The sequence below is a fragment of the Peromyscus eremicus genome, chromosome 4 (genome assembly GCF_949786415.1).
Source record: "Peromyscus eremicus chromosome 4, PerEre_H2_v1, whole genome shotgun sequence".
NCBI classification, from domain to species: domain Eukaryota; kingdom Metazoa; phylum Chordata; class Mammalia; order Rodentia; family Cricetidae; genus Peromyscus; species Peromyscus eremicus.
In genome coordinates, this window is record NC_081419.1 from 46379127 (window position 1) to 46392055 (window position 12929).

The 12929-nt window shown below is 38.8% G+C and overlaps 1 protein-coding gene across 1 annotated transcript in view; it reads left to right on the forward strand.

The window, feature by feature from the left end:
* Window positions 1-9255, forward strand: part of B3galt1 (beta-1,3-galactosyltransferase 1) — a 135008-nt gene extending 125753 nt beyond the window's left edge. Inside the window, exon 3 of the mRNA XM_059259171.1 lies at window positions 6866-9255. Within this exon, the coding sequence (XP_059115154.1) occupies window positions 7095-8075 (981 nt within the window). The 5' untranslated portion in view covers window positions 6866-7094 and the 3' untranslated portion in view covers window positions 8076-9255. The remainder of the gene's footprint in view (window positions 1-6865) is intronic.
* The last annotated feature ends 3674 nt before the right edge of the window (window positions 9256-12929 follow it).

The following is a 12929-nucleotide window of genomic DNA, read 5'->3' on the forward strand; positions in this document are numbered from 1 at the left end:
CATCTCTCTAGCCCCTTGTTATATGCATTTTTAAATGAGAGATAATGAGTCGGGTGTGGTGGTTCATTTCTGTGGTGTCAGCACTCAGAAGGCAGAGAAAGAGGGTCACTAGGGTAAGGCCAGCCTAGGCTATTTAACAAGACCTTGTCTCAAAATTCAAAATAATAATAAATTTAGAACCACTGAAAGGAAAACTAACAATAATAATGTTGAGATTCATCATGTGCATTAGCTGTCTAGGGGAGAATGTTTATTCTTCTGTGGAGAGTATAAGTATACAAGCTTTCTTCATACTCTCCTTTATCTCTCTTGTATTTCTAAACTCTCTATCTACCTGTATTTACACAATCCTTCTGTCCAGGCAAAAATTTGACTGAAAGATGTCATGAAACTAATTCTCACTCCTTTAGGTGCTAGAACTGTGAAATAAAGAAATCCTTAATGTAAAAGAATAGATTGCTATTGAAATCAATGGACAGGATTTGGAGAAGGTAAAGTCCTCCCTTGCAATATTAGAATACACAGATAAGTAAATGGCTTCTCAGCTCAGAATGGTTTATGGATGCCACTTACTATAGGACCACTTCAACTCTCGATAGCCCCACCTCCCACTACACTCATTATTAACTTGCCCTTTATCTTTACTCAACCATTTACAGGCTCTTGTGCACATCATGTTCTTTTCATGTGCTCTTTCTTTTGTCTGTGCAGCCACTATCTAGGTAACTCCTCATTGTGTTTGAAGCTTCCACTTAGCTTGCTTTTTCTGATTCACAGCCTGCATTCATTGTTCGATCACTGCTTGACTCCAGGATGGATAGAGAATGGGGCCCACTCTGTGCCATGTGTGAACAGTGGCCTCTGGAGTTTTTCTATGCCTGATCTACTATACAGTGCCTGCTCCGCAAATACTCTTTTCTCCAGTTCACTCCTGTATATTCCAAAAGCCCCATGTTGATAATTATTTTAATTGTTTGCTTGAAATCTACCCTCTTAGCCCAGAACTTCCCAAGACAGTGCTTTGGTTCAAATTCTCTATTCTCAACACTCTGTAGCTAAAAGATGTTAGAAGTATTTGATTAATTGGTAGATTCATGGTTAGTGAATTCACAAATGAATGAACAAATTTTGATTGAAGACAGCTGTGAAGTGGGGGTTAGTAATTTGACTCTGTAGGGACAGGAAAGAGACCGTAGAAAAGGAGATCAAATAACTAAAGAAATCCTCCATTAATTGTTTGATTAATTTACCCTTAAGATGACTGAGCTCTACCTCAGGCTGCTCCAGAGTCCCTTGGTGTCTTAGCAATAGTTGGCTCACAATTTAGTAGGGAATTACACAAGGAATAGGTACAGAAGAATGATACAGGTAAGCTTGTAAGAATGGGGTACATGAGATGAGGTCATGGTAAAGAAAAGTTTGGTTTCCAGTAGCATCTTGAGACTCATTCACTAGCTGTTGTGATTAAAATGAAGTCAGTATTCATATATCCCAAATTTGAAAAGTCCCTTTATACATTCTCTACTACTAGTTTCTCTCAGTTCCTTTTCTTAGCTCTACAGCAGTGGTTCTCAACCTTCCTAATACTTTAATAAAGTTCTTCATGTTGTGGTGACCCCAACCATAGAATTATTTTTGTTGCCACTTTATAAGTGTAATTTTGCTACTGTTATGAATTGTAATGTAAATATCTGATACACTGGATATCTGATATGCAACCTCAAAGGGGTTGAGACCTGCCAGTTGAGAACCAGTTGCTCTAAAGTATCAAAACTTCTTTATGCGCTTGAAGCCATTTATCATGACCTTCTTGTTATCACTTTAGGCCTCCTTAAGGTAGAAATGTTCTCCAGGATGCCATGATTATATATTACAGAGCACTTGCTACCAGCTGCATGGAGGCATGACTATGCCTAAAGTCATGTGGCTTAAACCCACTGTACCATTCAGTTAGAACAATAATCAATAAATTATTGCTGATCTCACAGTTAGCTTTAAGCTTAGGCAAGAGTATGGGTTTTATCTCTGATGTTGCACATCTCTTGTCTTTTTGTTTCAATATGATTATTGAACTTAGAATTACGATTTTTCCACCTATGATCTCAATTAAATTCTTTTAACATGTATATTTAAGCACAAATAATCTAGCTTGCATTCTGTTGTTCTGATAAACACTGTAACCAATAGCAACTTGGAGAGGAAAGGGTTTATTTTGGCTTTCGGATTACAGTCCATTACTGAGAGAAACCAAGGCAGGAGCCTGGAGACAAGAACTGAAGCAGACACCACAGAAGAGCACTATTTACAAGCTTGTTACACTTCTTTGATTATACAACCTAGAGTCACCTCCTCTGGAGGAACCACCCACGGTACACTGAATCCTCCCACATCAATTATTAATCAAAACAATGTCTCACAGGCAACCAACAGGCCAATCTGATGGAAGCAATTCTTCCATTGCATTTTTGGCTTTCCAGGTAACTTTAATTAATGTCAAGTTGGTAAAAACTAACTAACCCAAGCATGTCATTGTCTCTGAAGGAGACCAACCCCCGCTTCTCCCCCAGATCTACTCCTCTACTTCCCTTCAGAAAAGAGCAGGTTTCCAAGGGATATCCACTGAACACAGTATAACAAGATACACTAAATCTAGGCACAAACCCTCATATCAAAATTTGGCGAAGCAATCCAGTAGGAGGACAGAGGACCCAAGAGCAGATGAGAAATTCAGAGACACATCCCCCCACTCCCACTACTAGGAGTCCTACAAAAAATACCAAGCTAATAACAATAGCACATATGCAGAGGACCTAGCTCAGACCCATGCGGGCTTCTTGATTGCTGCTTCAGTCTCTAAGAACCACTAATTAATTGATGTCTCTGGGCCATGTTCTCCTGGTGTTCTCAACCCCTCTGGCCCCTACATTTCTTCTCCCTCCTCTTCCACAGGGTTCCTTGAGCCCCAAGGGGAGGGAACCAATGGAGATCTCCAATTTGGGCTCTCTCTCCACCTAATGCCTGGCTGTGGGTCTCTGTATATACTCTCATCAGGTACCAAGGGAAGCCTGTCTGATGACAGATGGGCTAGGCACCAATCTATGAGTATAGAGAAATATCATTAGGAATTGTTTCAGTAATGTTTTTCTATCACAGGTCTTTGGGCTATCCAGCCTGTGGACCTGGTCATCCAGGCAGTGTTAGACACGGGCTCCCTCTCATGGTTGAGCCTCAAATTAGACAGGTCATTGGTCGGCCACTCCCACATGTTCTGTGCCTCCATTGCCCCAGCACATCTTGCAAGTGGGACAGATTACAGATCAAGGGTTTTGTGGCTGGGTTGGTGTCCCTGTCCCACCATTGGTTCAGAGGAGGGCTGGTTCAAGCTCTGAATCCTCCATTACTAGGAGTCCTTATTAGGGTCACCCTGATAAAATCCTGGGATTTTTCTACTGCACTAGGTTTCCACATTGACTTCCCAAAATGTCCTCCAATTCCAGTCATCTCTTTTTTTTTAATTTTATAATTTGATTTAATTTTACATATCAGCCACGGATTCTCCTGTCTTCCCTCCTCCCACCCCCCCTCCCCCCAACCCACCCTCCATTCCCATCTCCTCCAGGGCAAGGACTCCCCTGAGGATTCAGCTCAATCTGGTAGATTCAGTCCAGGCAGGTCCAGTCCCCTCCTCCCAGGCTGAGCAAAGGTCGAGAGAAAGCCCGAACTGACCTACTCTGGTGATAGGATGGCCAAACACTCTGTCATGCTAGAAATCTCATCCAATGACTGATGGAAGCGGATGCAGAGATCCACGGCCAAGCCCCAGGTGGAGCTCCAGGAGTCCAACCAGCGAGAAAGAGGAGGGATTGTATGAGCAAGAATTGTTGAGACCAAGATTGGAAAAAGCACACGGACAAATAGCCAAACTAGTGGAAACACATGAACTATGAACCAATAGCTGAAGAGACCCCAACTGGATCAGGCCCTCTGGATAAGTGAGGCAGTTGATTAGCTTGAACTGTTTGGGAGGCACCCAGTCGTCTCTTCATATACTCTCTCCGTCTATTTCTTCACAGACACCTGATCCTCCTGTTCCCATTTCCATCTATCACCAGATGTCACAAGAGGCCTACTAATTTTTCTTTTGAGTTAATCTTGTTTCCAGCCACTTCACTGAAGGTGTGTATCAGCTGTAGGGGTTCTCTGGTAGAAATTTTGGGGTCACTTATGTATACTATCATATCATCTGGGAATAGCAATAAATTGACTTCTTCCTTTCCAATTTGTTTCCCCTTGATCTCATTCAGTTGTCTTATTGCTCTAGCTAGAACTTCAAGTACTATATTGAATAGATATGGATAGAGTCGACAGCCTTGTCTTGTTCCTGGTTTTAGTGGGAATGCTTTGAGTTTCTCTCCACTTAAGTTGATGTTGGTTATAGGCTTGCTGAAAATTACCTTTATTATGTTGAGGTATGTTCCTTGTATCCCTGCTGTCTCCAAGACTTTTGCAATGAAGGGGTGTTGTATTTTAACACAGGCATTTTATTTTGTTTTGTTTTGTTTTCTTTTCTGGTGTCTAATGAGATGACCAGACAGTTTCATCACAGAATTCTGCTAGACTTTCAAAGAAAAGCTAATGCCAATACTCCTCAAATTATTCCATAAAAATGAAATAGAAGGAATATCACCCAGTTCACTTTATGAGGCCATAGTAATCCTGATACCCAAATCACACAAAGATTAAACCAACAAAGAGAATTACAGATCAATTTTCTCATGAACGTAGATGTAAAAGTACTCAATAAAATACTTGCAAACAGAATTGAAGAACACATCAAAAATATCATCCACATAACCAAGTAGACTTCATCCCAGAGATGTAGGGATTGATCAACATACAAAAATCAGTCACTGTAATCCACCATATAAACAAACTTAAAGAAAAAGAAATAAATGATTTTCATGAATGGAATTTGTAATCTGACACATATTTTTGACTGAGAAAATGTTTATAAGCTCTAGAAAACCGTGACAGTTTTAGAAAGGATCAATGTTTCAAAAAACAACTTCATTGAATTTGTAGACTTTCAACTTAATTGTCCCTTGCATTGTAGTCATCCAATGTTTGTAGCTACATATCAGTAACTAAAATGAGGGAATGAATGAATAAGTGAATGAATAAATGAAAAAGTCCAGTGTAATTTTCTCAAGGAAATACATAGAGGCATTGAAAACTGAAAATCCCTTATGGTTTAGAACAACTCTGAAATCAACACAACCAGGACGGTTAGTTGGTAGTTTCCATGTGATGGTTATTTTCATGTAACTATAACCACTGTACTTCAGAGAACAACATATAAAAAGAAAGGGTCGCTGTGGCTTATAGTTTCAGAGGTTTGGCCTTTCATTTTTCCTCATTCTGGACTCCCTTTTGTCCATGAGACCACAGTTGAAAGAATTCAGACAAGACATGGGGAGCATATTAAGCATAGTATCGAGGATAGATAGAACTTGTTGCAGAGCAGAGTATAACACAGTCTGAAGAGAGATAGTGGATAATGTTCAGAGGGACCATTGTATCAGTCTACATTTTAGGAAGGGTTTAAACTGTTCTAAAGTCTTTAGAACAAGCATCTCTACCTAAGGGACTTTGTGCTAAGCATTCAAGTAGTTGGCAGAACATTTGGATTGACTCTTACAGGAGGGGGCAATGATATGTCTTTGTTTTTGTTTTGTTTTTTATCAGAAAGCCTCTTGCAATGCAGTATGTACACTGTTTATGATTCCTGGAGACAGACTTAATAGTTATCTGTTAATAATATCCCAGGCAGTTTAGCTAGGCAAATCTCTTCCCATAGTGAATCATAAGAATCAGGTAACATTCTTCTGACCAGTTATTAGAGTCATGAAATTCCAGTTTTTTTTTCTTGGCTGTTGATTATGAGGGAGGGAGTCTCACTCAGTGTCCTCCAAACCTACTAATGTTTAACTAGATACCTAACAGTAAGAAAGAAGAGCATGGTGATGGGAGAATGTGGAAGTGGAAGCTGTTCACTTCATAAAAGAAAGGAAGTAGGCAGTGAGGAAGGGATTAGAGATAAGGTGTGTGCTCAAAGGTATGGCTCTTGGGATTTCCTTTCTCCATCTTTCAAATTTTCTACCATCTCCCAAGAGATTGCCACCATTCAAGAGCCAGACTTTCAGTAAATGCCTGTCTTGGGGAGATTTGTTATATCCAGCCATAACAAGGAGTAATAATCTTTTCCAAAGCCTTGGAGAAAGCAGAACTATGTGGTAAGAGCTGTGTCCAGTGCCAGATCAGGAACAGGAAGCAATTATTCCTAAGTCTGAGCCAAGGAAGCATGGTACTAGCATAGGTTTGTGGGGAGTGGTCAAGACATTTCCAAATGCAGAATTGGAGAAAGCAAAGCAATGTTAAGAGTTGATTTCTTTCTCAAAATCAAAACAATTAAAAGCTCAAAGTTGGACAAATAGAAGAGATATGAACTATATGCAAGCTTCTCTGAAAGATTTGAGAGTCAAAAAGTGACTAAGTGTAATGATAGCCTCTTCTGAAGAAGGAATTCATTTTGGAAAATTACTGACCTTAGGTTTACTCCCTAATCCAACCTCATGCTCGTGGTCAATGTATTCATGTATTGAATATAAATATGCATAAACAATTTCTGTTCACGGGAGAGAAGAAGCTAGGAGGTTATGTCAGGGATTTTTCAAGACTTTTGAAAATGAATGACCATGTCTATTTTAGTCATCACTGATAATTCTTACACCTTTATTGTATTTAATAAAGAACATGAACCTCGCTAAGTAAACTTGAACACAACTGTACTTTATTGATTTTGCAGAGTCCTGAGGAAGATTTCTGAGGCATGGAGCTTCCACCAGGTTTGAAAGAAACTAAAGTGAGTGTGACAATGCCATGACACAACTGAGGTCCACGGGCACCTGCCAACTATCTCCTCTCTTGCAGAGTTTTCAGATTGCTGAGTAATATGCTGCCTTTGCAAGAGGACAAGAAGCTAGTGCCCAAAAGACGTGTTCTTCAGCATTTGGACTAGACGTGTTCTCAAGACAATGGCTTCGAAGGTCTCCTGTCTATATGTTTTGACCGTTGTGTGCTGGGCCAGCGCTCTCTGGTACTTGAGCATAACACGACCTACTTCTTCCTATACTGGCTCAAAGCCATTCAGTCACCTAACAGTTGCCAGGAAAAACTTCACCTTTGGCAACATAAGAACTCGACCTATAAACCCACATTCTTTTGAATTTCTTATAAACGAGCCCAACAAATGTGAGAAAAACATCCCTTTCCTTGTGATCCTCATCAGCACCACACACAAGGAGTTTGATGCACGCCAGGCAATCCGGGAGACATGGGGGGATGAGAACAACTTCAAAGGGATCAAGATAGCCACACTTTTCCTCCTGGGCAAAAATGCTGATCCTGTTCTGAACCAGATGGTGGAGCAAGAGAGCCAGATCTTCCATGACATCATAGTGGAGGACTTCATTGACTCCTATCACAACCTGACCCTCAAAACCTTAATGGGGATGAGATGGGTTGCCACTTTCTGTTCAAAAGCCAAGTATGTCATGAAAACAGACAGTGACATTTTTGTGAACATGGACAACCTTATTTATAAACTCCTGAAACCTTCTACCAAGCCAAGAAGGAGGTATTTTACTGGTTATGTCATCAATGGCGGACCGATCCGGGATGTCCGCAGTAAGTGGTATATGCCTAGGGATTTGTACCCTGACAGCAACTACCCACCATTCTGTTCAGGAACTGGCTATATCTTTTCTGCTGATGTGGCAGAACTCATTTACAAGACCTCACTCCATACCAGGCTGCTTCATCTTGAAGATGTATATGTGGGACTGTGTCTTCGAAAGCTCGGCATACATCCTTTCCAGAATAGTGGCTTCAATCACTGGAAGATGGCCTACAGTTTGTGTAGGTACCGTCGGGTCATCACGGTCCATCAGATCTCTCCAGAAGAAATGCACAGAATCTGGAATGATATGTCAAGCAAGAAGCATCTCAGATGTTAGGGTTTTTATCGCTGTAAATAAGTTTCTTTTCTAAGAAATGGGGACTAAGGTGTTGGTATTTAACAGGTGTCACCAAGGAAAAATGACCTGGTAAGGGGTTTTGTAAAGTTGTTGCTTCCTATTCCCAGTTCCTTTCTTGGATCGCTAATTTACAATTCTTGGGCTCAGTCATAGAAACAGCGAGTGAGTTAGAAGGGCCAGAACACATTCTCAGGTCCTGAGACATTGTTTCAAGAAGTGACTCTCAATAACTGCTAGGATTTATGGACTGTGCATCTGAGATAAAAATCTGGGTCAGGAAATGGAAACTCACACTAAGGTCTTCATATCATCTCTGCAAAAATAAATAGTAACTCTTAGGAAAAAAAAAACAAGTCAGAAAAGATACATAGTCAGGAAAACACACTGGATGTGATTTTTTTTTAATGCTGTGCGTTATTGTCACATTAGATTTTTACATATATTGCCATGAAATGTGTACAGAATTTGTGATTCTACCAATAATTGATTTTATTCCCGGTAGGGAGACTGTGATGAAATAGATAAAAATTGAAACTTGAGAATCAGGTATTCTGTATGTATAGAAAGCACCTAGACTTATACTTCCAAGGATTAAATCTGGTCAGCAGGTGGGATGTACATAAAATGCTACTTTATGGAAACAAATGAACAATTTTTTTCTTTTTCAGTACAAATATTACATGGTGCCACCAAGGAGACTGCCCAATGTAGTACTGTCGCCTGCTCCCTTCCATGTAATGCCTTTAAGTGCATTTTACAGGTTTTGGACCAGGCAGGTGTGTGTCTCCATGTGTAGAAAACAAGTTGGTAGGAGGCCCAGAAACAACACATAGCAGTTGGTAAAATGCAACTTCATGTCTCCATTCTAACTAGCATACGCTTAGCAACAGTGTACAATGCCCCCCCCCCCCGTGCTTATTTGCAAAGCACGTGAGGAAACCTTTAACAATTACCAGTGTTACTGAAAGATGTGGCCCTGCTACCAACAAATATGTAATACGCTCATGACATCTAAAACATTTATGTACTTTTAGAAGCCAAGCTGTTTTTGAGATGTTCTGGAGGTTCTGTGGCTGAGATCCAAGGGAAGGAAGAATGAGGAAGCCTGAGTTCAGATCCCGTTGATGCCACAAATTTACATGGACCATATGAACAGGCATCTCATGTACTTCTGTATGCTCACTTGTAAAATGGCTAAAAAGAAAAATCTACCTCACAGGTACTGTGAGAGCAAATCACATTTGCTAATAAGTATTTTGAGATCTTTAGTTTAAAAGGTGCTACGTAATGCCATGTATCATGCATTATGCTAAATGCTAAAATTATTACAGTATTATAAAGATGGTCATCAGTTGTGGTAACATCCTCTTAATATAACAATTTACCAAAATAAAAATTGACTGCAAACTCTCAGTGTACCTAATTCTTCCAAGACTTTGATGTTTCCTTGACTGTAAGTTAGTTGATTGTGGAAGTTTCAATTTCTCTGCCATGTCTCTGGTTTTGGTGACGAATTTGTCATTCCAGTGTGTTGCCTTGGTATCCCAGGATGTTGAAAAGCATTTGCTTTGCTTTGGGGAGGAGCTTTGCATATGCTTTGCAAAATACATCTTGACAACTTAAATCATAGGAGACATTTGCCCTGAATTCTTAAAAATCTTTAGGACAAGTAGAGCTAACGTACTCCATTGAAGAGGAATAAGCACTTAGCACATCTACCATTCACTAGGGAACTCATTGTTGTCATGCAAAGAAAGCCCCACAGCTAAAAGTGTTCCTTTATCTATTTTATTTGCACCTTGACGTCTGGAATACCCCCATAGAAGCTGATAGTGATAGGGCTAGGGAGGCAAAAGTAAGAAATGGAGTCCCATAATCACATAATCCCTTGCTAGAAAACACTGGATCTCTCATTAGCTCCAAGTACTAAATGACACAGGACTTCTTATTCTTGAATATGATTTTAATTACTGAGTAGTGTCAAGTGTTCTGGGAAGAAATGAAGCAGGACAAGGTGAACCATCATCCAGCCTCAACCTTTGTGAGCTCCAATCATTGGGAAAGCTTCATTGCCTCCCAGTTGCACAGCTGAATGCAGTCTCTGTCTCCTACTATGGCCTTGCATCTACCCCATGCTCAGCCAAGCCACTTTTCATGTCAAAGAATCTCACATTATAATAACCCATGTATGTACATCTATGAATTGTTTTATATGTATGTGTGGAATATGCATAGAGCCCTAATCTTGAAATGGAGCAAAAATCAGAAAATCATGTCTTAAAGGACTATTTCTTAACTTTTTTTATGCTACATAATACCCATATGACAAACATGTAAATAGACATCAATGATTACATGTACATATTTTAAAGGAGCTTTTTTCTTCACTTCAGTTGTTCATACAGCTAGAATCTGCTTGATGTGTAACATTTTCCTCTGCATGGCGCTTGATGCGGCAAGGCCAATTGTCCAGTATTTCAATAGCCTTAAGCATGGTTGCTCTTTGTTTTTTGGATGTTAAAAAAAAAACAAAACTGTTTAACTTGTTAAGGAAGAGCTCTAATTTTCTACTTTTGTTAGTTCTATGACAGGAAACTGGTCAAATCATTGTCGTGGTTATTTATTAAGCCATTCTCACCATGTCTTTAAGGAAAAAATTCATAATAATGGCAGTATTCTGGGGCTGGGGGTATAACTCAGTGGTAAAGCGTTTGCCTAGCGTACAAAGGGCTCTGGGTTCAGTCCTCAGCACTGCAACAATATAGTTAAAATAATGACGGCACTATCGTACCAAAAGTCACTCCTATAATTTGTTTAAAACAGTGTCTGACTCCCTGTTATTTCTTCATTATGTACTGGATAACATCAGCATCTATAATCTTAAAGTTTCTTCATTTATTTCTTATAGGGAAAAAATGCTTTCTCTTTGGTGCCTCATTTATGTGGCTTCGTGTCTTCTTATCTTGGAGCAGTTTCAATGTACAACAATGTAACAATGTACTTTTAAATAACCAGATTCAAAACATGAAGATCATTTTTGATTTGAATTAAATATGGAAGAACAAAACCCCTTATGTGATAAGATATGGAGGGGAAACAAACTCTTTACAGAGAAGTCAAGGAAGGAGTTTTTCAATCAAATTTCGTCTAACAAAAGACAATGGAATATTTATGTACAGTGTCTGGAATCATTTTCTATCTTTCCTAAAATGTGGGTTCAGTGTGGGGGAATTAATTGTATCATTTCTGTAAAGGTGAAGATACTTTTTATAAGCAACAGGCAACTTGTGAATGGAAGAAATGATTTACTAGAAACGCTTGATGATAATTGACATTTAGGTATATTGTTATATATGAATGATTGTATTTATGTATTTATTTGTTCAAAATTGTACATATGGTTTTGCCAAAAGTAACTGTGTGTCCAAGTGCACTCTCTGGGTTTGTAGTACTATTTAGGGTTACATGGGTTGCCAATCAAGCTGCTAATCAGAATACTATTTTTTTGTATCAGTGTTACAACTCGTGACAAATAGATGAAGCTGTCATTTCATCACTTTCTTTACCTTCCTCTTGAAATGTAAACTGTTGGTTGAAAGCACGATGCTAATGTACAGGCCCATCTGTCAAGGGGAAGATCATGGTTTCATAAAGCTGTTTTTTTGTTTGTTGTTTTTTTTTTTAATTCTTGGGGCAAATAAACAAAAGAACTCATCCCATTTTTTCTGCTTCTTTTGAATGGCTCTTTGGGGAGTTGTGATTGTTGAGATCCCCACCCGCTATAATCTTCCTAACAATTTCAATGTAGGCAATTGTTTGAACAACTCAGAGTTCATCCCTAACAGCGTGAAGCACATCAGTGATCAATTTGAAGGCTTTTGGCCCAATAAATCAGTCAAGGACTCCCCCTGGAGACACGTTTCTCACTTGCTTCTCATTGACTTCTGAGAAGTAGTTTTTGTTTGTTTATGTTTTTTATTTTTAATTTTAAAAGTTTAATTTTTTAATATTACAAATTAGTTATTAGAAATTTTCCCAGATGTGTTGTTAAATGCCCTAAGTATTATCTGCTAGTGACTATGGTGAATTAAGCTTCTCATTACCTGTAATTCCATTCATTGTAGAAATGCATTTCAGAAGCATCTACTTTTGTAACACTTGATATTTACATGTCAAAGACATTTTATATTTGTAGTTTATAGTCACTAAGGTATTAGCAAGAAAATCTCACATTTTAATAATATGTTACTATCCTGCATAATTACTGTGCTTAATTATGAAAGTAATTCTGTTATACTTTCTCATGTTTTTTTGCCTCAAAACTATATCATTTATAATTTGTCACAGAAAAAGTACTTACAGTTGACTGAGCAAAATTTACTCTAAGTATAAGAATACATATTTTACAATAATTCCATCAAGTAGTGTAATAGATATTTAAAGCCTAGGTTTATGCTTTCTAATTCATCTGACCTATTAAGTGTGTGTATTAAAAATTCCACCTGCAGAGGAACATTCTGTTGAGAACATGCTTATCAAACCACAGCAGGTTAAATCTAAGGCAAAGATATCATTTAATGTTCCACCCCTATATTTGCTTTGGAATATCATTACAACTTTATAAATTTATAAATGGAAAAGTTATTCCAGCATGCTGTAGCACAGGTGAGTAGATGCTAACACCTGATTGCTAACTGTAAGCAAGAGAGTAGGAGCCAGTTAACGGTTTTAAAAATATTATTATTAATTTTGATCCAGCTAACTGGGTCTTCACTTTCTAAAGGAGATGTTGTAAATTTGGGTTTAGCCCCTCCTCCCCTTATACCTCCAATT